The 27578-nt window shown below is 38.8% G+C and overlaps 1 protein-coding gene across 20 annotated transcripts in view; it reads right to left on the bottom strand.

Moving 5' to 3' along the window:
* ERC1 (ELKS/RAB6-interacting/CAST family member 1) overlaps nucleotides 1-27578 on the bottom strand; it is a 534848-nt gene that overhangs the window by 124603 nt on the left and 382667 nt on the right. For all 20 annotated transcript variants that reach the window (XR_013364494.1, XR_013364495.1, XR_013364497.1 and 17 more), the window contains one exon: nucleotides 23662-23806. Coding sequence is in view for 17 of the 20 variants with exons in the window: in XM_077871590.1 (XP_077727716.1) it covers nucleotides 23662-23806 (145 nt within the window). In the remaining 3 variants the exon portion in view is untranslated. The remainder of the gene's footprint in view (nucleotides 1-23661; nucleotides 23807-27578) is intronic.

Here is a 27578-nt window from a genome sequence, read left to right as displayed (position 1 = left end):
AAAAGAGACAAACAATTAAAAGGCCATGAAGATAGATTAAGGGAAATAAACGACAGCCTGAGGAAGAAAAACCTACGTTTAATTGGGGCTCCCGAGAGCGCCGAAAGGGCCAGAGGGCCAGAATATGTATTTGAACAAATCCTAGCTGAAAACTTTCCTAATCTGGGAAGGGAAACAGGCATTCAGATCCAGGAAATAGAGAGATCCCCCTCTAAAATCAATAAAAACCGTTCAACACCTCGACATTTAATAGTGAAGCTTGCAAATTCCAAAGATAGAAGATCCTTAAAGCAGCAAGAGACAAGAAATCCCTGACTTTTATGGGGAGGAGTATTAGGGTAACAGCAGACCTCTCCACAGAGACCTGGCAGGCCAGAAAGGGCTGGCAGGATATATTCAGGGTCCTAAATGAGAAGAACATGCAACCAAGAATACTTTATCCAGCAAGGCTCTCATTCAAAATGGAAGGAGAGATAAAGAGCTTCCAAGACAGGCAGCAACTGAAAGAATATGTGACCTCCAAACCAGCTCTGCAGGAAATTTTAAGGGGGCCTCTTAAAATTCCCCTTTAAGAAGAAGTTCAGTGGAACAGTCCACAAAAACAAAGACTGAATAGATATCATGATGACACTAAACTCATATCTCTCAATAGTAACTCTGAATGTGAACGGGCTTAATGACCCCATCAAAAGGCGCAGGGTTTCAGACTGGATAAAAAAGCAGGACCCATCTATTTGCTGTCTACAAGAGACTCATTTTAGACAGAAGGACACCTACAGCCTGAAAATAAAAGGTTGGAGAACCATTTACCATTCGAATGGTCCTCAAAAGAAAGCAGGGGTAGCCATCCTTATATCAGATAAACTAAAATTTACCCCAAAGACTGTAGTGAGAGATGAAGAGGGACACTATATCATACTTAAAGGATCTATTCAACAAGAGGACTTAACAATCCTCAATATATATGCCCCGAATGTGGGAGCTGCCAAATATATAAATCAATTATTAACCAAAGTGAAGAAATACTTAGATAATAATACACTTATACTTGGTGACTTCAATCTAGCTCTTTCTATACTCGATAGGTCTTCTAAGCAAAACATCTCCAAAGAAACGAGAGCTTTAAATGATACACTGGACCAGATGGATTTCACAGATATCTACAGAACTTTACATCCAAACTCAACTGAATACACATTCTTCTCAAGTGCACATGGAACTTTCTCCAGAATAGACCACATACTGGGTCACAAATCGGGTCTGAACCGATACCAAAAGATTGGGATCGTCCCCTACATATTCTCAGACCATAATGCCTTGAAATTAGAACTAAATCACAAGAAGAAGTTTGGAAGGACCTCAAACACGTGGAGGTTAAGGACCATCCTGCTAAAAGATGAAAGGGTCAACCAGGAAATTAAGGAAGAATTAAAAAGATTCATGGAAACTAATGAGAATGAAGATACAACCGTTCACAATCTTTGGGATGCAGCAAAAGCAGTCCTAAGGGGGAAATACATCTCAATACAAGCATCCATTCAAAAACTGGAAAGAACTAAAATACAGAAGCTAACCTTACACATAAAGGAGCTAGAGAAAAAACAGCAAATAGATCCTACACCCAGCAGAAGAAGAGAGTTAATATGGATTCGAGCAGAACTCAACGAAATCGAGACCAGAAGAACTGTGGAACAGATCAACAGAACCAGGAGTTGGTTCTTTGAAAGAATTAATAAGATAGATAAACCATTAGCCAGTCTTATTAAAAAGAAGAGAGAGAAGACTCAAATTAATAAAATCATGAATGAGAAAGGAGCGATCACTACCAACACCAAAGAAATACAAACGATTTTAAAAACATATTATGAACAGCTATACGCCAATAAATTAGGCAATCTAGAAGAAATGGACGCATTTCTGGAAAGCCACAAACTACCAAAACTGGAACAGGAAGAAATAGAAAACCTGAACAGGCCAATAACCAGGGAGGAAATTGAAGCAGTCATCAAAAACCTCCCAAGACACAAGAGTCCAGGGCCAGATGGCTTCCCAGGGGAATTCTATCAAACGTTTAAAGAAGAAACCATACATATTCTACTAAAGCTGTTTGGAAAGATAGAAAGAGATGGAGTACTTCCAAATTCGTTCTATGAGGCCAGCATCACCTTAATTCCAAACCAGACAAAGACCCCACCAAAAAGGAGAATTACAGACCAATATCCCTGATGAACATGGATGCAAAAATTCTCAACAAGATACTAGCCAATAGGATCCAACAATACATTAAGAAAATTATTCACCATGACCAAGTAGGATTTATCCCCGGGACACAAGGCTGGTTCAACACTCGTAAAACAATCAATGTGATTCATCATATCAGCAAGAGAAAAACCAAGAGCCATATGATCCTCTCATTAGATGCAGAGAAAGCATTTGACAAAATACAGCATCCATTCCTGATCAAAACTCTTCAGAGTGTAGGGATAGAGGGAACATCCCTCAACATCTTAAAAGCCATCTACAAAAAGCCCACAGCAAATATCATTTTCAATGGGGAAGCACTGGGAGCCTTTCCCCTAAGATCGGGAACAAGACAGGGATGTCCACTCTCACCACTGCTATTCATCATAGTACTGGAAGTCCTAGCCTCAGCAATCAGACAACAAAAAGACATTAAAGGCATTCGAATTGGCAAAGAAGAAGTCAAACTCTCCCTCTTCACCGATGACATGATACTCTATTTAGAAAACCCAAAAAGCCTCCACCCCAAGATTGCTAGAACTCATATAGCAATTTGGTAGTGTGGCAGGATACAAAATCAATGCCCAGAAATCAGTGGCATTTCTATACACTAACAATGAGACTGAAGAAAGAGAAATTAAGGAATCAATCCCATTTACAATTGCACCCAAAAGCCTAAGATATCTAGGAATAAACCTAACCAAAGAGGTAAAGGATCTATACCCTAAAAACTATAGAACACTTCTGAAGGAAATTGAGGAAGACACAAAGAGATGGAAAAATATTCCATGCTCATGGATTGGCAGAATTAATATTGTGAAAATGTCAATGTTACCCAGGGCAATTTACACGTTTAATGCAATCCCTATCAAAATACCATGGACTTTCTTCAGAGAGTTAGAACAAATTATTTTAAGATTTGTGTGGAATCAGAAAAGACCCCGAATAGCCAGAGGAATTTTAAAAAAGAAAACCATAGCTGCGGGCATCACAATGCCAGATTTCAGGTTGTACTACAAAGCTGTGGTCATCAAGACAGTGTGGTACTGGCACAAAAACAGACACATAGATCAATGGAACAGAATAGAGAACCCAGAAGTGGACCCTGAACTTTATGGTCAACTAATATTCGATAAAGGAGGAAAGATTATCCACTGGGAGAAAGACAGTCTCTTCAATAGATGGTGCTGGGAAAATTGGACATCCACATGCAGAAGAATGAAACTAGACCACTCCCTTGCACCATACACAAAGATAAACTCAAAATGGATGAAAGATCTAAATGTGAGACAAGATTCCATCAAAATCCTAGAGGAGAACACAGGCAACACCCTTTTTGAACTCAGCCACAGTAACTTCTTGCAAGATACACCCATGAAGGCAAAAGAAACAAAAGCAAAAATGAACTATTGGGACTTCATCAAGATAAGAAGCTTTTGCACAGCAAAGGATACAGTCAACAAAACTAAAAGACAACCTACAGAATGGGAGAAGATATTTGCAAATGACGCATCAGATAAAGGGCTAGTTTCCAAGATCTATAAAGAACTTCTTAAACTCAACACCAAAGAAACAAACAATCCAGTCATGAAATGGGCAAAAGACATGAACAGAAATCTCACAGAGGAAGACATAGACATGGCCAACATGCACATGAGAAAATGCTCTGCATCACTTGCCATCAGGGAAATACAAATCAAAACCACAATGGGATACCACCTCACACCAGTGAGAATGGGGAAAATTAACAAGGCAGGAAACCACAAATGTTGGAGAGGATGTGGAGAAAAGGGAACTCTCTTACACTGTTGGTGGGAATGTGAACTGGTGCAGCCACTCTGGAAAACTGTGTGGCGGTTCCTCAAAGAGTTAAAAATAGACCTGCCCTACGACCCAGCAATTGCACTGTTGGGGATTTACCCCAAAGATACAGATGCAATGAAACGCCGGGACACCTGCACCCCGATGTTTCTAGAAGCAATGTCCACAATAGCCAAACTGTGGAAGGAGCCTCGGTGTGCATCGAAAGGTGAATGGATAAAGAAGATGTGGTTTATGTATACAATAGAATATTACTCAGCCGTTAGAATGACAAATACCCACCACTTGCTTCAACGTGGATGGAACTGGAGGGTATTATGCTGAGTGAATAAGTCAATCGCAGAAGGACAAACATTATATGTTCTCATTTGGGGAATATAAATAATAGTGAAAGGGAATATAAGGGAAGGGAGAAGAAATGTGTGGGAAATATCAGAAAGGGAGACAGAACGTAAAGACTCCTAACTCTGGGAAACGAACTAGGGGTGGTGGAAGGGCAGGAGGTGGGGGGTGGGGGTGAATGGGTGACGGGCGCTGAGGGGGGCACCTGACGGGATAAGCACTGGGTGTTATTCTGTATGTTGGTAAATTGAACACCAATACAAAATAAATTTATTTAAAAAAAAAAAGAAAACCCTAAAGATTCCACCACAAAACTACTAGAACCTGTAAACAAATTCAGTAAAGTCACAAGATACAAAATGAACATATAGAGACCTATTCCATCTGTTGTATTTCCATACACTAATAATGAAGTTGCATAGAAAGAGAAATTAATAAAACAATCCTATTTCAATTACACTAAAATAATAAAATACCTACAAATAAACTTAAAGGGTGAAAGACATGTACTCTGAAAAGTATAAAATGCTGATGAAAGAAATTGAAGACACACAAATAAATGGAAATATATTCTATGATCATGGATTGGAAGAAAAAATATTGTTAAAATGTCTGTATTATCCATAGCAATCTATAGATTCAATGCAATCCCTATCAAAATACCAACAGCATTTTTCACATAACTAGAACAAACAATCCTAAAATTTGTATGGAATCACACAAGACTCTGAATAGCCAAAGCTATCTTGAAAAAGAACAAAACAAGGTATCACAATCCTGGATATCAAAATATACTACAAACCCATAGTAAATAAAACAGTATGGTATTGGCACTACAAGAGACCCAAGATCAGTGGAAGAGAAGAGAGACCCCAGATATAAACCATATGGCGAATTAATCTTTGACAAAAGAGGAAAGAATATGCAATAGGAAAAAGTTTCTTCAACAAATGGTGATGGGAAAACTGGAGTTACATGCAAAAGAATGAAACTGGACCACTTTCTTACACCATTCACAAAATAAATTCAAAATGGATTAAAGAGCTAAATGTGACACTTGAAACCATAAAAATCCTAGAAGAGTGCACAGTCAGTAATTTTTCTGACATCAGTGTCAGCAACATTTTTCTAGATGTTTCCTAAGACAAGAGAAACAAAGGCAAAAATTAACTATTTGGGACTACATCAAAATTAAAAGCTTCTGTACAGCCACGGAAATAAAACCAAAAGACAATTTATGGAATTGGAGAAGATATTTGTAAATGGCATACTCAATAAAGGGTTAGTATCCAAATTATATAAAGAACTTACACAATCCAACACCAAAAAAAACCAAATAATCCTATTAAAAAATGAGCAGAAGACATGAACAGACATTTCCTCAAAGAATACATCCAGATGATCAACAGATTCATGAAAAGGATCAGGGAAATACATATCAAAACCACAATGAGATACTACCTCATACCTGTCAGAATGGCTAAAATCAGCAACACAAGAAACAATAGGTATTGGCAAGAATGTGGAGAAAAAGGGTGCACTGTTGGTAGGAATGCCACGGTAGAAAATAATATGGAGATTTCTCAAAAAGTAAAAATAAAACTACCATATCATCCAGTAATCACACTATGGGGTATTTACCCAAAGAATACAAAAACACTAATTTGAAGGCATATATGCACTCCCAGGTTTACTGCAGCATTATTTACAATAGACAAATTAAGAAAACAGCCCAAATGCCCATTTACTGATGAATGGATGAAGAAAGTATGGTATATATACACAATGGAATACAACTCAGTCATAAAAAAGAATGAAATCTTACCATTTGGAACATGGATAGATCTAGAGGGCAAAATACTAAGGGAAATAAATCGATCAGAGAAAGACAAACATCATATGATTTCACTCATATGTGAAATTTAAGAAACAAATGAAAAAAGAAAACAGACTCTTCAATATAGAAAACAAACTGGTGGTTGCCAGAAAGTGGGGGGGCAAGGGTGAAATAAGCGAAATGGATTAAGAATACACTTATTATGATGAACACTGAGACATATATAGAATTATTGAATCACCATACTGTACATGTGAAACTAATATAACACTGTATATTAATTACACTGGAATATAAACAAACAAGTACATAAGAGATTATTAAAGTACTATTTATCACAAGACAGAATTACAGGATGAATACAGGATCATTCAAAATGGCTGAAGGCTACTGAAGTCTCTAACCAAAAGCACAGAGTGATGGCAACATATTTTGGTATAGTGATTAGCAGTGTCAGCACTGGAATGATAGGTTGTTATGATTTCTAGCCCAGTCACTGACTAGCCATGTGACCCGGGGCAAATTACTTAATGTCTCTCTCTGAGCATCTCCTTAGTAAAATGAAGAATTTCTACTTCACAGGGCTGTTGTAAGGATTAATTAATTCATGTGAAGCACTTGAAATAAGGCTTATAGGTAAAAAAATGTTAGATAAAAAAAATGTTAGATATTATTACTGTGAGATGACTAATGGCATGAGTACTGTTTTCTAGAGAGCCGTGTAACAGTATAGATAATTTAATCTGGTTATGTAAACTGCCCATGTAAAGGGCACTCTGTGATACCAAATGCTATAGTTTACCTAATATCACTCTTTTTGTTCTTTTTTTTGTTAAAGATTTATTTATTTATTTATTTTTCATGAGAGACACAGAGAGAGAGAGAGAGTCAGAGACACAGGCAGAGGGAGAAGTAGGAGCCCGACGTGGGACTCAATCCCGGGACTCTAGGATCAGGCCCTGGGCCGAAGGCAGGCGCAAAACCGCTGAGCCACCAGGGCTGCCCACTCTTTTTGTTCTTTTTTTTTTTTTTTTTTAATTTTTATTTATTTATGATAGTCACACACAGAGAGAGAGAGGCAGAGACACAGGCAGAGGGAGAAGCAGGCTCCATGCACTGGGAGCCCAATGTGGGATTTGATCCCGGGTCTCCGGGATCGCGCCCTGGGCCAAAGGCAGGCGCCAAACCGCTGCGCCACCCAGGGATTCCCCACTCTTTTTGTTCTTAAATGTAAATATCATTTAATTCTATATTCACTTTTAATAAGTATCCACATTAGTTCTAAAGAGACCAAAAGAGGCAGTAGGAATAAACTCTGTGGAATATACTAGTCTGACTGATTCCTACCAAGAGAAGTTTAGTGGGGGAAAGGGGAAATAACCCTCAAACCAATCTTTCTAGTTTTACTTATGCTTAATGAGTTCCTCAGACCTCTCAATGAGTCTAAGAGACACAATGATAGATCATGCCACCTAACAGACACAAAAGTAAGCAGGAATGGGAGGGGTACAAGCATGGGGGCAGGAAATCTAGGATGACTTATTTGCATTGAGACAATTCAAGAGGGATCAGGAAACTCAGATTTAGAAATTCCCTGTTGTTGGGATGCCTGGGTGGCTCAGCGGCTGAGCATCTGCCTTTGGCTCAGGGCATGATCCCGGGATCCAGGATCTAGTCGTCCATCGGGCTCCCTGTGGCAAGCCTGCCTCTCTCTGTGTCTCTCATGAAGAAGTAAATAAATCTTAAAAAAAAAAAAAAAAAAAAAAATTCCCTGTTGCATCGTAAAAGGCAGCATCCTGATAACAGCAAGGGCAAGTTAGATTTGATGCTAGAAAAGAAGGGAAGAAAAGAGTCTTATCAATTTTTGGGAAGAATTTTCCTACATCTGGAATTGATGACAGAAACAATGGAACAGATGGATGAAAGGAGACTGGGAGGAATCCAGATTTCCCCCATATCTCCCAACCTCTGGACTTCACTTAACTCCAAACAAGCAAACTCATCAAAAGATGATCTATTTCTTTGTATAATACAAAAAAGGTTTTGAAAGGGATACTAAGTAACCGGGATTTATTTTTTTAACTTCAAAATGCAATACTTACTACATGCATAAAATAAGCAAATTCCTATAGATGGACTTAAACAATCCTTACATACATGTTTTCTTATGCTTTAGAATTGCTTTTTTTAAACAATCCCGAATGTCAAAAATTAGCAGGTAAATAGCTATAAGTAAATATTTGTCAAAACATGGAAAATAAAGAACTTTAGACTTCAAAATTCCTTTTCTCTATCCATTCAATATTACAGATGAAGAAGATAAAACTCAGAGAGGTAAGTTAGTTAGGTAGCTTGTGGTCTGGCTTTATATAAAAAACAAAAAATAAATTAGATGCCAATATTTAGGTATCAAGAGATTTAAAGGGGAAGAGGGTCAAAAAATACAAACTTCCAGTTACAGGATAAATAAATCCCAAGAATGTCATGGATAGCAAAGTGGCCATTGTTAACAATACTGTTCTGGATATTTGTAAGTTGAGAATAGCAGATCTTAGAGTTCTCATCACAAGAAAAAATGTGTGTGTGTGATGATGTTAATGACACTTATCATAGCAATCATTTCATAGTACATACATATATCAAATTATGCTGCACACTTAAAACTAATACAGTGTTGTATGTTGATTATATCTCAATTAAGAGAAGAAATTTATTTAAAATTGTGGATTTTCTGAAAAGAAAAAAAAAAGAAATGATGTCTGTGTAACATGAAGCTCACATCATGTATGGTCACGAGTTGGAATTAAAATTGGCTGCTTTCATAAGAAAAGCATGTGGCCCCCAGTAATCACAGTTTCTCTCTCTGTCTTACACATTTCACTCAGTTCTTTAACTTATGATATCTGCCTGGCTCATTCAGCCACAGGGTTAGATGCTATAAAGTATCTGAATAGAACTTTGTAAATTCTGAACTGTATGTGTTAGCTGACTGTGTTATTACTGCTTAAGATTACACACTTAGTTATCAACAGAGTTGGAACTAGACTCAGGTCTCTTGACACTCAGTTTTATGCTATTTCTACTATACCACATGGCTTCACACATACAATAAAACCAGACAGCAATAGTTACAGAATGGGAATTTCTACATCTGAAAAAACAGCCATGCTGATGAGAATAATTTGGCCTACAATAAATAGAATTAACAACTGTAGTACAATCAGTGAATAATTTCTCTTTTTCTTTCTTCCTCTCTTCTCATGTTTCAATTTATCCCCAAAAGAGGATAAATGTGTGAATGGAAAAGGGCACAGAATGACTTTGCTAATGCTTAAAAAAAAAAAAAAAGAAAGAAAGAAAAAGAAAAAAAACCCCCACCCAAACAAACCAGATTTCATGGCTAGGAAATTCCAAACTACAAAGATGAGTCTTGAAGTGAAGATTAAAGTAGAGATTAAGATGAGGAAGTAGGAGGCAATTCCAGAGGTGAGGACAGTGAATGGGAAATGCTTTGCATCCAGTTCCTTTCCAATAAATCTGGATACCATCAGCAGAAAAAATCTAGCTGATCCTAACGTTTGTAGTGGTTTCGAGAAGGAAGTATGTATACTGAATAGTTAACACATAAAAATCTAAATTGAAGGGAGATAGGATAATTAAAAATAGATTAACATTTTCATCTCACCCAGTCAATAAGAGCTGTTAAATCATTAAATACTGATTGAATTGCAATCTTCTAGTCTGGCAACTTCTGAATATTGTGTATTTTAGCGTCTATAGACAAAAGGTTTTCACATGTTCTGTGATCACTCTCAGGAGACAATGTCAGGACTGCCCAGAGGTGGACATGTGCATATTGCAAATAAAGGAGAAAGTGGGCATAGTCAAGTGCAACAACAGGGGGTTGTCTAGCAGTGCCTGCATGTATGTCTTCTCGAAGAACGTCTGCCCCATCAAGTAAAAGATACCTGGCACTATATATGTGTGGTGGACAAATGGATATATGAATGCTCTCCAGGGATGGTTTCGTTATCAGGATTGTTTAATTGTTTAATTGTTTAAATTGTTTAGTGAGAACAGAGGACTACCAAATTTTACTTTCTATCAACAGCTTCTGTACTACTCAAGGTACTTCAACACTTGCTATTTATTTTCCCCTTTGTTCATTAACAACTCAGGAGCTCTTTGTAGCTTTCCCTGATTAATGTTCTCTGTCTAAAGGATGTAACATAGTTTTACTGTTCTCTCTCCAATTTTGTTTTTTTTTTTTTCTCTCTCCAATTTTGAAGGTCACTTTTAAACTAGTTCTAACACTATGATGAATAGAGTTTTATATGTGTTCCTGAGCTGTTTCTAAACAAGCCATTTTATAAAGAGAGCTTACTGAGAGGTGGCAGGAAAGGCACTACTGCCCACTAGTCCAACACATCAGCACATGCCTTTTTAGCTTGAGACTGCTATGGGGGTGATGCTAGGACTGGGAGAGGAATCTTGATGGCACAGGAATTCATGCACATGAGGGTCCCTCTGTCTGAGCTGAGTGGGAGAGCTCAAACACAAGTCAAGCCTAAGTCCTAGTGTATTCAATCCTAAACACTGGGTGAGAGTAAAAGGAAAGGAAACTGGCATCTCATTCCTGTGTTGGTACTTACTTGGGCATCAGACTTATTGATGTGCCCTGTGCTTAGCTGAGAAGGAAAAAGGACGACTGATGGGGTGCCTGCGTGGCTCAGTCGGTTAAGCGTTATAGAGGGCTGGTTTACGTGATCAATAGAATAAGGTTCAGGCAATGGTATGTCACTTCTGAGATTAGATTATGAAAGACATTGTAGCTTCCATCTTCATTGCTCTCTTCCTCTCTCTTGGATCACACACTCAGGGGAAGCCAGCTGTCATGTACTAAGTAACATTACAGAGGAGACTACATGGTGTAGAGCCAAGAATCATATGAGTGAATCTGGAAATGAATCTTGTAGCTCCAGTCAAGCATTCAGATAACTGTAGACCTAGCCAATAGCCTGACTGCACACTCACCAGGGACCCTGAATCAGAACAATGAGCTAAGCTGGTCTCGATTCCTGACACTCAGAAACTATGTGAGATAATAAATGTTTATGTGTATGTTTTTTTTTCTAAGATTTTATTTATTTATTCATGAGAGACACACAGAGAGAGACAGAGACATAGGCAGAGGGAGAAGCAGGCTCCATGCAAACCCCGATAAGGGGCTCAATCCCAGGACTCCAGGACATTGTCCTGAGCCAAAGGCAGACACTTAACCACTGAGCTACCCAGGCATCCCTATGTGTATGTTTTTTTAAAGATTTTCTTTTTAAGTAATCTCTATACCCACTGTGGGGCTTGAACCTACAACCCAGAGATCAAGAGTCACATGCTCCACTGACTGAGCCAGTCAGCCCTAAATAAATGTTTATTTTAAGATACTAAATTTAAGGTAATTTTTATGCAGTGATAGATAATAAATTTTGGTAACTGCCATGACAAAAAATGTGGGAGTGGCTTTGGCATTGGGCAGTGGGGTGGAAGCTGCAAGAGCTGAAAGATTTTGAAGACAAGTGTTAGTGAAATTGAAACATGCCCTGAATAGGCTGTTAGTACAGACAGGCTTCGAGGAGGCTACCAATGGGGCCCTCAAGAGAAGTGAGCAGCATGTAAAACAGGGCATCCTTCTTAAGTAGTAACAGAAAGTTCAACAACATTACCAGCTGTAATATGGAAGGTAAAAAAAAATTGCACTTGATGAACTGAATGATTTAGTTAGGAGACCTCTGGCTAGAGGCCAGAAGGTGTGTGTCCTGGTTCCTTCTTGCTTCTTATACGAGAGGGAAAAAAAAGCACTAATGTGTCCACCTCAAGGACAGCTTAGCCTGGTCCTTTTATGTGTTTATGGGAACTTAACAAATAATAAACTTACTGGCAACACACTTCCCATGAAGAATTTCATTCAAAAGGAAAAGGCTTTAAATGAGTAACTCAGCCTTTGAAATATCTATTTTCTTGAGTAGTTAAAAGAGTTTTTGTAAATTTTTTTCTGCTTAGGAAAAAGAAGAAAAGTTAAATCCAAAGTCATGACTTTCAGTATACTGGGTTCATACTGGTGTATTATTAGTATGTCCTCACACTATTTTAGCTCTGCTCAGAAGAAAAATCTATGCATACTACAGAGAATCAACAATAAGTTTAGCAAGTAAGAATTCAATTATTTATCATGCTCCAACTTGGTAGTTTTAAATGTTACTTTAATAAGTGGGTCGGGGGGATCCCTGGGTGGCACAGTGGTTTAGCGCCTGCCTTTGGCCCAGGGCGCGATCCTGGAGACCCGGGATCGAATCCCACATCGGGCTCCCGGTGCATGGAGCCTGCTTCTCCCTCTGCCTATGTCTCTGCCTCTCTCTCTCTCTCTCTCTCTCTGTGTGAGACTATCATAAATAAATAAAAATTAAAAAAAATAATAAGTGGGTCAGGGCCTGGGGCCAAGAATATGAATAACAAATGTGAGTTGTGTTTAATGTATCTGACCTACAGTTTCATTTTTCAGAACAAAGTTGCACCAGTTCTTCCCAAAACTTAGCAAATAAGAACCAATCACATTTTTACATACAAAACAATAGCTCTTTACATTCTCTACTCAAAACTATGAGACAGGTAGAAGAAGACACTTGAAACAAAATAAAATGATTTGAGTTTGGCCTACTTAGAATCAATATTGAAACAGTATTTTTGGGATGCCTGGGTGGCTCAGCAGTTAAACGTCTGCCTTCAGCTTTGGGCATGATCCTGGAGTCCCAGAACCAAGTCCCACATCAGGCTCCCTGCATGGAGCCTGCTTCTCCCTCTGCCTGTGTCTCTGCCTCTCCCTCTCTGTGTCTCTCATGAATAAATAAACAAAATCTTAAAAAAAATGAAATAAAAAAAAGAAACAGCATTTTCTTTCATCAAAACTGTGATAAAAAAACATGTGCACCAAAGTTGGGATTTGGAATAAATGATATTTTGTTGCACCCTAACCCTCAGTACCAAACAAAAGGAATTTACTGAACTTTCAGAAATTTATTCTCCTTTGGACCATGAATAAGCATGAGAAATTTTAGTCCAAAGGATAATTTATTTGCAAAGTTCCAAGTGCTTGGAGTGATTATGGTAAGTGCCTTTTCAACTATAACTTCACAGTTAGCATATCATGCTACATAATATTAGCCTTCACTGCTATGAGGAGGAAAAGAGAGATGACGGATTTCTCTTTAAATGGTCAGCCTTAGGACATGTGAGAAAAGGGGTCTAAGTCAAAATAAGAAGGGCATTAAAAATAAATTATAAAAAAAAAAAGAAAAAATAAGAAGGGCATTAACTTATTTACACATTCTGCTCACTATTAACAAGGGTATAACGTAATCCAAAATAAAGGAAGCAAAAGAGAACAAGTTCATATTATAGACTAGGTTATTTCTGAGATATGGGGATACTGCACACTGAATACTGTCATTCTCAGTAACCAGCATGATCCTAGGGATGAGGAAGTCTGAAAGAATATACAGAAGCGGGTTTATGGATGAGTGAAGGTATGCTAAGCTGGACTACAGTTAAGTGCCAACAGAAAGCAGAGGCCAGGTTCCTGGGCCTAATCAGAAGCTGTCAAAGTCCTCAGCTCTACCTGATAAAGCATTAATGAAAGTATCATATATGTCATATGTAGTTCCTTGCAAGAGACTAAAAAACTAGAGAGTGGGCAGAACCTAATAAAAGACAATTAAAGTATACTTCAGGTATTTTTCATATTGTACTTATTGAAAATACTTGGAGCAACACTGAAGCAACCCACTTCCATCAAGAATTTAGAGATTAGGGAAATAAAGTGGTCTTATGAGGGTTAAAAAATTAAAATACACGCAACACAAAAGAAAACTAAGAAAGCATACAGTAACACTTGACTGAAGAGTAGAGGTTATCCCTAGTACCAATCAGAATCACCTGAGTGTAAGAAAGCAGAACTGGGACAACTGGGAAAGACCATGTGAACAGAAAGGTGTTGTTCAGACTGAACAGGACAAAGACATGGGGGGCAGGCTCTGGGTAGCTGAGCACTGTGCAGATGAAGTTTGGCATTAGTATCTGACAGTTGACCAGCTTCCCCACGTGACAACCTTTCTGCAGAATATACACCAGGAGATCCTGATACATCACACAGCTCTGTACTTATATACTACATACAGATTTTCTTCTCTAGGAGAGCTTGGTTCTTGTTTTGTTTTCAAGATTTTATTTATTTAGAAAGAGAGCTTGAGCAAGCGGGGGGCAGGACAGAGGGAGAGAGAAAATCTCAAGCAGACTCCCCCGCTGAGTGTGGAGCCTCACATGGGGCTCGATCTCACAACCCCAAGATCATTACCCCAGCCGAAATCAAGAGTTGGATGCTCAACCAACTGAGCCACCCAGATGCCTCAAGAAGATCTTGGTTCTAACTGATCTTCAAACTTCCTGAACAGAAACAGGAGAGGGGTAATACTGACTTTGTTGGGGGGAAATGAAGCACAGATACATAGCAACTTACCAAGGTTTTTCTGTATTCACCAAACTACATATATGTACTATTTATCATTCTTCAGGCTCACTCAGCTAGTAAATTTAGCTACCCTGAATCTATTTATAGTTCTTCTATTTGAGCATTTTGGAAACTGACAATTTGTTCAGAATATATAAATATGGGCAAATTAAAATTAGTTTAGAATTCTTACAATGAGACAGACTGAGCAATCTGAAATTGTGTGACAAATCACTAATAAATATTTTTGCTCAATTTTCTTATGTAGTATGAAAGAAGTATAACTTCTATGCCAAACTAGGTAACCTGAAAATTCTTATGTAACAAATTACCTAGAAATGCTAGATAAAGTAGTTGAATGTGCAATAGAGAGAAGTTTCCCAGGGCAGCCGGGGTGGCTCAGCGGTTTAGTGCTGCCTTCACAGCCCAGGGTGTGATCCTGGGGACCCGGGATTGAGTCCCACGTTGGGTTCCTTGCATGGAGCCTGCTTCTCCCTCTGCCTGTGTCTCTGCCTCTCTCTCTCTCTCTCTCATGAATAAATAAAATCTTAAAAAAAAAAAAGAAGTTTCCCAGAGCCCTGCTTAACCTTCACCTAGGAGAGGGCTTGGTATATAGTAAGCATTAAATAATAATTGGTGAATTATTATCAATTTAGATGGGGGTCTGGAAGAGTCTGTTAACAGTAAAGATGTGGATCAAGGAAGAAGGGATTCCTGTACAGCAGGGGAAATGTGAAGGCTGTCTTGAATTATAGCCGCAGAATTACAATTAGGAACAGTGATGGGATAGTGAATGCCATCTGTGCTTAAATATGACCTTCTTTGATATTTATAGCTGATTTGTGCTGTCAGTGGCCTTGATCAGTGGCCTTGATTTTACCTTCTGTGAAATGGAACTACATTATTAATAACCTGTTTTCCTCAAAGGAGATGTTGTTAGAAGATGATGACAAAATTTTGCAAACACACCAAAGGGAAGCAAGACAAATGCTCAACATTACAGATAGCCAAGTATGTGTATGTAATGAAAGATATGAGGCCATCCTGACTTTATAAAGATATTTTTGAAACTCAACTGATTTTTGAGGTCAGTATCATCACAGAAGAGAGTTCCTGATAGTCGTCTTAATGGTTCTTTGAGAATAGTTCATTGGAAGAGGAGGAGAATGGGAATATAGAAGGTATGAAGAATCACAGGTTTAATGCTGACAATAATTTTCATAATAAATTATAAATAAATTAATATTGAGAAGAAAAGGTTAAAGCCTAAAACATTTTATGTGATATAATTCAAAAAGTGATTGATTTAAAAACAAAAAAAGAGTAACCAATCAAAATTTTGGGCTTCTCATAAGTGAATTGACTTTTCTACTTATCTTACTTAGACCTAATTTAGCATTATTCTATTATAGAAAGTAGAAGCATTTGCCTACAGAACTCAAGAGTTGAAAAGTTCACAGTGAATAACATCATCAAGAATTAAGTTTCCAGGGTAATGTGATTATGAAAAATTAGTATTTTAGAGGTAGTTACTTGAGATTATTTTTTAAAAGCATAATGATTTTCTAATTTTTGTTCTCTTAAAAAAAAAAACAACTCATCCTAAAAAAACAACTAAATTAATTCAGTCTAAATCTCAAGTGAGTGGTCAGCTAAATATTCTTTAAGAACAATAGTCTTAAACCTGTAGGACCCTGGAACGACTACTCTGATTGCCTGCTCTCAGAAGGAGACTATAACTACTCTTTATTTAATTCATGCACATCATGCTCACAGGTGATCAAGGTTCAGGTACCAAAGTTTAGGTGGGCAATTTTCTTGACCCCATGTAAAGGCCACACAAACTGGCCTTACAGGCTACCTGCTGAGTACCTACAGGGTTAGAGTATCTCTTCACCACCATATATAGGTTGGGGATCCAGGGAACCAAATACTCCTCTATAATCACTCTGAAGTTTTCAGGTCTCCATTTACTCAAGATGGTCAAAGTCTCTGGCAGGCTGGCTCCCAGCTGGTGCTTTTAGGAGTTGTTTGCAGATAGTTCAAAGAAGGCAGACTGTGAAGGCGCACTGTTAGAGCAGCAGCATGTGTAGTTCTGATATAGTACTGCCATCTCCAAAGACATAAAAGAAGCTAAATTATACTTCACTGTAATTTTATAGCTTTGAGTTTCTATCACTTCTCAGTAATTTGGAGAAGAGGGACAAATTCATCATTTCTTTTTTGTTTCCGGTCCTTCGGAGGCAGAGAAGGGAGGGACTGGAATATAAATAAATACCCTTTCTTATCTCTCAGGGGAACAAATGATTGTCAGAAAGACTTGAAATAGCATTGTTTGTATTATTCTAATTCCAATATAACTTTTCGAATTACCAATTGTCTGAAATTTCCATATAAAGATGGTAGAAATAAGAACAAAATCAGCTCTTTTCTACCACTTAGTCCTTATGGAAATTTACCCAAGAAATTTAATCTTTTGGAGTCTCAGGTACTTCATCTACCTAATAGAGATAATAATTGTGGTAAGGATTAAATATGATGTATACAAAACTGTGCCCAGCATATTATAGTCAACTGTTAAGTGGTAGTCATTTTTGCAGTTTTCCTATTTTCACATATTTCTGAAAAGTCATAGAAGAGGGATGTATGCAAGCAAAAAGTCACAAAACTAGAACGTGAGTGAAGCAAAATATAAGTTCTAATATTCCTAATGCTGATAATTAAAGGCACGCTGGCATTTCAACAATGCTCTTTGATGATGAAAATGTTTAAGACTTAAGAAAGACATATTAATTATTTTTGAGGGCACCTGGGTTGTTTAGCCAGTAAGGTGTCTGCCGTTGTTGGCTCAGGTCACGATCCCAGGGTTCTGGGATGGAGCCCTGAATCGGGCTCCTTGTATAGCAGGGAGTGTGCTTCTCCCTCTGTCCCTTCCCCTTGCTCATGGCATGGGTGGGCCCTCTCAAATAAATAAAGTCTTGGGCAGCCTGGGTGGCTCAGTGGCTTAGCGCCACCTTCAGCCCAGGGTGTGATCCTGGAGACCTGGGATCGAGTCCCACAGGCTCCCTGTGTGGAGCCTGCTTCTACCTCTGCCTGTGTCTCTGCATCTCTCTCTCTCTGTGTGTGTGTGTGTGTCTCATGAATAAATAAATAAAATCTTAAAAATAAAGTCTTAAATTAATTTTGAAAAATGCTGTATTACAGTTGTATCATTATAAAACAGGTAAAAGAAAGGAAGGATAAAATGCACACCACTTACTATCCTCACTGCTCTGAGAAATACGTTCTTCCTCACAGGAGTAGAACACAATGTGCTGATTGTATAATTCTAAATACTACAGTCATACTGAGGGGCACCTGGCTGGCTCAGTCAGTAGAGCATGTGACTCTTGATCTTGGTTGTGAATTCAAGTCCCACATTGGGTACAGAGAGTACTTAAACACAAAATCTTAAAAAAAATACTATAGTCATATTGAAAAGTAAATAGTTATTATAGATGACTGAGAATGAGAGCCATAGTTACTGAAGTCCCCCCTTCTCTTAATGTAGCATGTATCACCCATAGCACTGTTATCATTGTGAAACAGAAATCTTTGAAAGGGAATAGAAGTGGGAGTCTAAGTGCTTTGGATTTGCTGTATTACTTAATTTCACACTAATCCTGTGAGGTAGGTAAGTAACATTATCCAAATGCTATAGAGGAGGAATATGAATCTCAGAGAAGTAATTTGTCTAACTGGTAGAAGAGACAGCTAGAGGTATAACCTAGGTTTGATTAGCTGCCAGGCTGTTAACTAGGAAGAAAGACATTCATTTTCCAATAATACAATATCTGACACACAGTAGATACTCAAAAAACCTGAAATGAATGGGCAAATAAATCAATGCAGGGATGTAATGCTGAGTAATGCAGGGATGATTTGCTGAGGCTGTCAGCAGGAAAAGATGGTAAAGCTACCTTCTATAGAATGGTTTTGTCACATGTTTAGAAAAACTAGGATTTTAAGCACTACAGTGTGAGCTTCTTTTTTAAGGCAAGAACTCTCTCTTTATGTCTCTCATGCCTAGACAATGCTGGAATAAAGGAATATATAGTCTGACTTTTCATCCTAATGCAGAAGATTCTAAAATTGTACTTGTAGTTGTCTAGAATCGAACCAAATCAGTTTAAGTTCATAGTCTTTCCTCTTACAATGTTATAGAGGACCTTTAAAAACCAGAAAAAAAAAAAAAAAACTAAAACCAAATCACATAGGTTTGAAATCCCAATCGGCCCATTACACATCTGTAGAGAGCACACAGGGGCAGAGCCAGACTTCACACTAACAGCAAATACAATATGGAGGTTGTAAAATTCTTGAGGTGAAAAGAAGAAAATAATGCTGAGAGAAAGGCCATTTTGTGACAGCTGCTGTGGCTAAATAGATTGTGTTAATGCTTTCCAGGGTTCCATGTGAGAGTTTACATTAAATCCAGCGTGGGGGCTTGACAATCACAGCAGGGGCTTCTTCATGACTTATAATCTGAACACACTGGTTGGCACCCACCACAGCACATCTGGAGTTTGTTAGACAACCTTTATTTTTTATTGGCTCTGGCCCCTTCCTCCAATGAAGGCTCTCCAAGTGCTGCTTTGCCACGAATGAGTCAAGGAGACAAGTTACCCAGGGGTGGGTATGTAAATTGGGACCATCTTAGAGGGTGATCCCCAAATCTGTAAATCCCTTGTCGCTTCACCTCTTTCTGACAATAGGAACTCCACATGCATGCCAAAGCTCATCAGGCAGTGGCAGTTCCACTTACTGGAAAGCCTGGTCAACGATAACTGCTTTCCTTGTTAGGAAATGGCCTTTAGATTGAGGTACATTCCAGCAATCCAAGGACTAGAAGCTTTAAATTAAAACAATATTGATGCCATATCCTCTTTCCAAAGGCCTCTCCCTTGTCTAAAAGTTAGTACACACACTTAGAAAAATTAAAGAATCAAATATCTTTGGCAAGACTAGTTCCTTCTTGGGACGCCTGGGTGGCTCAGCGGTTGAGCGTCTGCTTTTGGCTCAGGACATGATCCTGGGTCCTGGGATCCAGTCCCACATCGGGCTCCCTGCATGGAGCCTGCATCTCCCTCTGCCTGTGTCTCTGCCTCTCTCTCTGTGTCTCTCATGAATAAATAAATAAATAAAATCTTAAAAAAAAAAAAAAGACTAGTTCCTTCTTGCTCACAGCATCTTAGATACTCTTTTAGAGGGCAGGAATGTGAAACTCTACATGGAAAGGAAACAGGAAAATACTGTTAGGAAGGACTCCCAAGAACTACATTTATTTTTCTCTTTACATAGATCACATCACTACAGAATATTCAGGGCATATAGTTAGATGGAAGGACATTAAGCTGGTCTTTTTTAAGCTTATAAATTTATAGATTAATTAATATCCTTAACTTTCACCTATTGAAAACATGTAAGTCTTGAGAACCAAGTAATCAAAAGCCACTGTGAATGAGATGCAGTACTCTAGTCTGCTAGATATTTTATTCTCTTTGGTGTCTGAAAGTAGAGGAATCATGAGCTACTTAAATCTTATGCCTGTACATTCAGGCTTGTCTACTTAGGAGAACCTATATTGCTAAATATACAGACTCACAAAACAGTGAATGCCTTTTCTCAATAATACCCTTCTTTTTTATATATCAGCACCACTCCCAATGAAGTATTAACTGACGGATATAAGCTATACATTTAAGGTATACAACATAATGTTTTAATATGTTTATATCATGAAATCATTATCACAATAAAGCTAATTAACACTTCTGTCACTTCACAGTTACCTTTATAAAGAACACTTTAAATTTACTCTTAGCATATTCCAAATATACAATATGATATTAACTATAGTTACCATGATGTATATTAGATCCCCAGAACTTATCATCGTGCATAACTGAAACTCTGTACTCTGGACCAACACCTTCCCATTTCTCCCCACCCTCCTCGGCCATGGCAACCACTATTCAACTCATATTATCAGCTTTGATAAGCCAAATTTCAGTTTTGAACTACTGGACAGATGTCTTTAATATTAAGCACATTCTTCTTGTTTTACCTAACAGGTATCCAAATACTGGATGATCTCTTCTTATGACAAAATCTTTTAGGACACTGGAAAAGATTCTTTTGCTTATAAATGAGTAATGGGGTTGATTTTTGCTGGTCATCCCTCTATCCTGTAGAAAAGGGACATCTTTTGGTATTTTCCCTTTTTTATAGGTTGTTTATTCTTTAAGATTTTATTTATTTCCCCTTTCACGAAGATGGCGCTGAAGGTGAAGAAGGAAGCCCCTGCCCCTCCCAAAGCTGAAGCCAAAGCAAAGGCTTTGAAAGCTAAGAAAGTGGTGCTGAAAGGCGTGCACAGTCACAAAAAAAAGAAGATCCGCACGTCACCTACATTCCGACGACCCAAGACCCTGCGTCTCCGAAGGCAGCCCAAATATCCTCGAAAGAGCGCCCCCAGGAGAAACAAGATCACTATGCCATCATCAAGTTCCCCTTAACTACTGAGTCAGCCATGAAGAAAATAGAAGACAACAACACACTTGTGTTCATTGTGGATGTCAAGGCCAATAAGCACTAGATCAAACAGGCTGTGAAGAAGCTCTATGACATTGATGTGGCCAAGGTCAACACCTTGATCAGGCCTGATGGAGAGAAGAAAGCATATGTTCGACTGGCTCCTGACTATGATGCTTTGGATGTTGCCAACAAAATTGGGATCATCTAAACTGAGTCCAGCTGGCTATAAATCTAAATATAAATTTTTTCAACATAAAAAAAAAGATTTTATTTATTTATTCCTCAGAGACACACAGAGAGAGACAGAGACACAGGCAGAGGGAGAAGCAGGCTCCATGCAGGGAGCCCAACGTGGGACTCAATCCCGGGTCTCCAGGATCACACTCTGGACTGAAGGTGGCGCTAAACCGCTGAGCCACCCAGGCTGCCCCTTTTGGTACTTTCTCAGCAAAGTGGGCCACATAAATAGAATAAAAATCTATTTCTAAGCAGTTTTTAAAAAAGATTTTATTTATTTATTCATGAGACACACAGAGAGAGGCAGAGATACAGGCAGAGGAAGAGGGAGAAGCAGGCTCCATGCTGGGAGCCCGATATGGGACTTGATCCTGGCACTCCAGGATCACGCCCTGGGCTGAAGGCAGATGCTCAACCACTGAGCCACCCAGGAGTCCCTCTAAGCAGTTTTAATGCTGGTCTACAAACAAATATATTTATTGTGTCAATACTGATTCTTGTTAATTTGAACATTAAATATTATACCAAAAATGCCATCAATTGGGATGCCTGGGTGGCTCAGCAGTTGAGCATCTGACTTTGATCAGAGTGTGATCCTGGAGACTTGGGATTGAGTCCCACATGGGGCTCCCTGCATGGAGCCTGTTTCTTTCTCTGCCTGTGTCTCTGCCTCCCTCTCTCTCTCTCTGTGTTTCTCATGAATAAATAAAATCTTTTTTTAAAAAAGGCCATCAATTGATGACTGATCTGCCAGAATAGAAAAGAAGTTTCTTCACTTGAAAAACTCCCAATCTTATTACTTCAGGCAGAAGAGCAAACCTTGGCAGACATGACGCACAGAAAATGTGACTAAGAATGCAAGAGATGATATTAGAAAAGAAGATTTAAGGACACTGCAAATAGTACAGGAATGGCCAGTGAAGAGCACTGAAGATAAAGAAGCAGACTTAAAGATTCAGGTTTCTCTTTATTTTATTTAAATTTTTTTATTTTTAATTTTTAAAGATTTTATTTATTTATTCTTGAGAGACAGAGGGAGAGAGGCAGAGACACAGGCAGAGAGGGAGAAGCAGGCTCCTTACAGGGAGCCCGATGTGGGACTCGATCCCAGGCTTCCAGGATCAGGCTCTGGGCTGAAGGCGGCGCTAAACCGCTGAGCCATTCGGGCTGCCCCTTCTCTTTATTTTAAAAGATTTCTTCCCTCAAGTTTTAAAATTTTAAGATATATATAACATAAAATTTATCATTTTAACTATTTTTAAGTGTATATTCTTTCCATTAAGCACATTTACATTGTTGTCCAACCATTAACAAAGGGAAAATGATTAGCTTTTATTTTCACAGGTCTTATATAAATATAAAACATTAAATTTGGGGGGAGTAGGTTGGAAAAGCAAAGGGCAAAACTTTGCTCTTATCTTCAGAGCCTACTCATCTCTGAGTAGCTAGAAATTAAGTAAAGATATACTGAGTGCTTTCCATAGTAGGGCTTTGGTTAGATGTAAAAAGTCAGCCTTTTTCATTTTAAGTGTGCAGAATTTTACTAATTTCATCCAGCTAACTTAAAAAGAAAAAAAAAAAAACCTTTTCATAGAAGACTTATAAATAACATCTTCTAAACCAGTGCTCTTACCAAGAACACTCCAATTCCTAGATATAGTCAGAAACTTGTGAAGAAGATTAAAGTCTCCGCTTATGAAAACTAACTAGAGGGACTCTTGGGTGGCTCAGCTGGTTAAGCGACCAATTCTAGATTTGGGCTCAGATCATGATCTGGGGGCTGTGAGATGGAGCCATGCAGCGGCTTCTGCTGGGTGTGGAGCTTGCCTAGGATTCTCTCTCTCCCTCTCCCTCTTCCTCTGTTTTTTTCCCCCTCCTCCCTCTCCCTCTGGAGAAAAGAAAACAACAATCTAATAGATACAAAGATCAGATGTCTAACATGAGACGCAAGACCTTAAAGTACAAACTGGCAAAGACAAAAGTAGGGACTGGTGTGAAAGCTAGTCCCGTTGCCCCTCCACCATGGGCCCTCCCTAGCATTTTAGTATACCTGCTGCTTGAGTTGCTGCACCAGACGATCCTTCTCCCGCTTCAGGGCAGCCACTTCCTCTTGGGTCTTTTTCTTAGAGGATGAAAGCTCCAGAAGAGCTATGTTGGCATCTTTTTCACTAATGGCAGCCAGAAGAGCTTCTTGCCTACAAAATAAAGAAAATTCCAGGACTTTCATTTATCCTCAAAACAATCCTTTGAAGTTATTATTATCACCCCCATTTTATGGGTGATGAAACCGAGGCTGAGAGAGTTTATATACCTTGCTCAAATTCACACTTGAAGTAAATAGTGCAGCTAGGAATCCCACACAGTTTTCTCTGACTCTAAATGCTTTTATCAATGTTATATGGACATGTTAATAAAGAGTTCCTATAGTTAAATGAAAAAGCAAACAAAATTAAGGCTTTTTATTTGTTTTTTTTTATTTTTTTAAGATTTTTAAAAATTTATTTATTCATGAGAGACAGAGAGAGAGAGAGAGAGAGAGAGGCAGAGACGCAGGCAGAGGGAGAAGCAGGCTCCATGCAGGGAGCCTGATGCGGGACTCCATCCTGGGTCTCCAGGATCACACCCCAGGCTGCAGGCGGCGCTAAACCGCTGCGCCACCGGGGCTGCCCTTAAGGCTTTTTAAAAACCAAGAATAATACTAATGATGGGGGAACACAGGGCTAGCTGAGGACAAGGCACGAGCTTGGGGCAACACACTGACAAGTCCTTGAAACAGGCAGAGGGACATTCCTCTACGGACTCAACTGCCTCAATGTTAATACTTTGCTAAGGGCAAAAGACAATCTTAGCCAGAACCTCAGGAGCCTTTAAGTTTACTTTAAAATATAAAAATTCCTGGGATCCCTGGGTGGCGCAGCAGTTTGGCGCCTGCCTTTGGCCCAGGGCGTGGTCCTGGAGACCCGGGATCGAATCCCATGTCGGGCTCCCGGTGCATGGAGCCTGCTTCTCCCTCTGCCTGTGTCTCTGCCTCTCTCTCTCTCTCTCTCTCTCTGTGACTATCATAAATAAATAAATTAAAAAAAAAAAAAAAAAAGAAAGTATATAGTTGGGCAGCCTCGGTGGCGCAGCGGTTTAGCGCCGCCTGCAGCCAGGGGCATGATCCTGGAGACCCGGGATCGAGTCCCACATTGGGCTCCCTGCATGGAGCCTGCTCTCCCTCTGCCTGTGTCTCTGCCTCTCTCTTTAGCTGTGTCTCTATGAATAAATAAATAAAATCTTTAAAAAAAAATAAAATATAAAAATTCCTTAAAAAATTTTCTTTATCTCTAAACCCCCAAGATATGTGTTGGCAGTCATTCCCCAAGCACATGGCCCACCAACATACATCTGAAGGGTCTTATGACTCAGGTTTTATTAGACAGTAATAAGTGACCTTTTCCCAAAGATAGCCAGCCCCCTCAAGGTCCTGGAAACCTTGCTTCCAAAATTCCTTAGAGAGTACGCTATCCTTTTTTTTTTTTTTTTAAATTTATTTTTTATTTATTTATGATAGTCACAGAGAGAGAGAGAGAGAGAGGGGCAGAGACACAGGCAGAGGGAAAAGCAGGCTCCATGCACTGGGAGCCTGATATGGGATTTGATCCCGGGTCTCCAGGATCGCGCCCTGGGCCAAAGGCAGGCGCCAAACCACTGCGCCACCCAGGGATCCCGAGAGTACGCTATCCTTAAACCCCTCTCAACTCCCAGGTATATCAGCCACCCCTCACAGGCCTAAGGGTGGGGGTGTGGGGGTGGGGGGCAGCTGGTCTTCCTGCCCACAGGTCCTGTCCCTCTGCTTTAACAAAACCATTTTGCACCAAAGATGTCTCAAGAATTCTTTCTTGGTCGTCGGCTCCAGATCTCACCTATGATCCCAAAACTTCATCACTTACACTTATACATTCTACCCATTTAATTCATTCTTTTGATAAGCATTCTGTACCATCCAGGCAAATTGAAGCATTACTGAAACTGAAAACATTCTTATGAACAGAGTGTACAACAAACTGTAAACATTAGGAAATAGGATTTAGAAAATCATCCATCTGTTCTTGGGGCATTCTAAACATCTACAGTTCTCTTTCTCTCATCGATGCAAGTAAGTTTCCAGTTGTGGCTTTATTTGGCAATGATCTGTGCACTTAGAAACAATAACTTAAATCTTACAGATTCCTTGTAGTTTAGCTAACTACTTTTTGGTTCACATCCAGAAGGAAAAGAAGGTGGGATTAGGAAAGAGGTGAACACAAGAAATTTACAAAATAATCTGAAGGAAGTTGGTGAACAATTAGTCTCCTCGGCAAAAATGCATTCCTCAATAGCTCATCTATTATTTAAGACATCTGTAAGAATGCAGGTTTGATTTATAGGAACTAACTATTAGTGGTGGCCTGAGCTTTTGACCTGAGGAAATGCTGAATCTGAGAATGAACTGCCCAAGTTTAACCTTGCTTCTGTCTTTTGTTAAGATAATTATGCTTCAATAGCAGTCATCTGGAAGAGTTTTAGTTTAGCCACAAACTGGAAGACTATCTTTTGCATATCCTGACAAGGATTTTGTTTTCTGGATGGGCAGGTCTGGAGAACTCTGACCAAGCAGTACTAACAAATGGAGGAGATAGATCAGCTTACATCATGGAAATAAAGATTTGTTTAACCAGTCTTTGCTGCTGGAAAGGAAGAAGATTCTCATTGACCCCAGTGTAATTTTCCACTGTCCCCACACTCAATATAATTCTAAAAAATGGCAGATGGCTTATCCCATGATGCTTTAGTCAACAGCAAAGGGATAACAATAGTCTAAATATATCCACTGATCACTTGAAAGAAATATGTTAAGTGGTGAAATGAGCTTAAAGGTGAAGGAGTTCAAGTTGGTCTCACTATGCACAATTTCCTGCTGATTGCTGTCATCTGTTCCCTTTGGGGAAGCTCAAAGACTGACAACGCTGGAATGAGAAATGTGTTTTCTTAATAAGGGTGCTGAAGCATTTCTGTGCACCAATAGTCAGAATTACGTGTTTAGCAGCAGGCAAATAACAGAATATGAATAAAATATAAATCACTCTATCTAATTAGATCAAATAAATGAACACCTTTGCAAAATGCAAGATACAAAGGTGATGGGATCGGAGCTCCATTGTGTGCTTAAGGAAATCATCATAATGTGAAAAAGTAAAAGGATTCTATGTTGGTGAAGCATCTTGACTGAATTCCAAATTCTTTTATAAATGATATGCTTGGCCAGCTAGTGTGGTATAGTTAATCTCTGGGGTAAAATGTCACATTCCTAAACTGCAATATAACAGGTGACAATTCAGATTCTAAATTTTAAAATAAAGGATGTAGTATTAGACTCTGAGCCACTGGAATAATGATGCCTTTTTACCAAAATGTATCATTTTAAGTCTTTTGTTCTTTTTATATAAAATTCAAATATTTTATTATGTTGGTTATGTTATTTTTTATTGAGCATTGATAATATACTACAAACTGCACAGAATCAAACTTTTTCTCCCATACCCATCGTTCCCAACTTCTAAAAATTCCTAACTTAACATACCACTGTCTTTTCCATTTTAAAAGCATACTCTTGATACTGATTTCTACAGGTGTATGTGGCTAAAAAGGGCAATTGATAGTCAAGAGAATAAAATGTTATGATCACATATTGTGTGGAGGCTGAGAAAAATCAAGGCCATCCCACCTAAAGTTTAGCATTAGCACAAGTACAGCCATCTTAGGCCCCTGTGAATAAGAGCTGAACTTATGGGAAAAACTGCAGAATGTCCTCAATGTCCTCGGCAGGTAATCCCATATCAGAAAGACAACAGAGCTCAGAATTGCCCTTGGCAGAGAATCCCATATCAGAAACACAACAGAGCCCACACCCACGGTAGAAAGTCCCATATTAGAATGAGAACAGAG

This window comes from Canis aureus, chromosome 25 (genome assembly GCF_053574225.1).
Source record: "Canis aureus isolate CA01 chromosome 25, VMU_Caureus_v.1.0, whole genome shotgun sequence".
Classification (NCBI taxonomy): Eukaryota; Metazoa; Chordata; class Mammalia; order Carnivora; family Canidae; genus Canis; species Canis aureus.
This window is presented reverse-complemented; position numbering and strand designations above follow the sequence as displayed.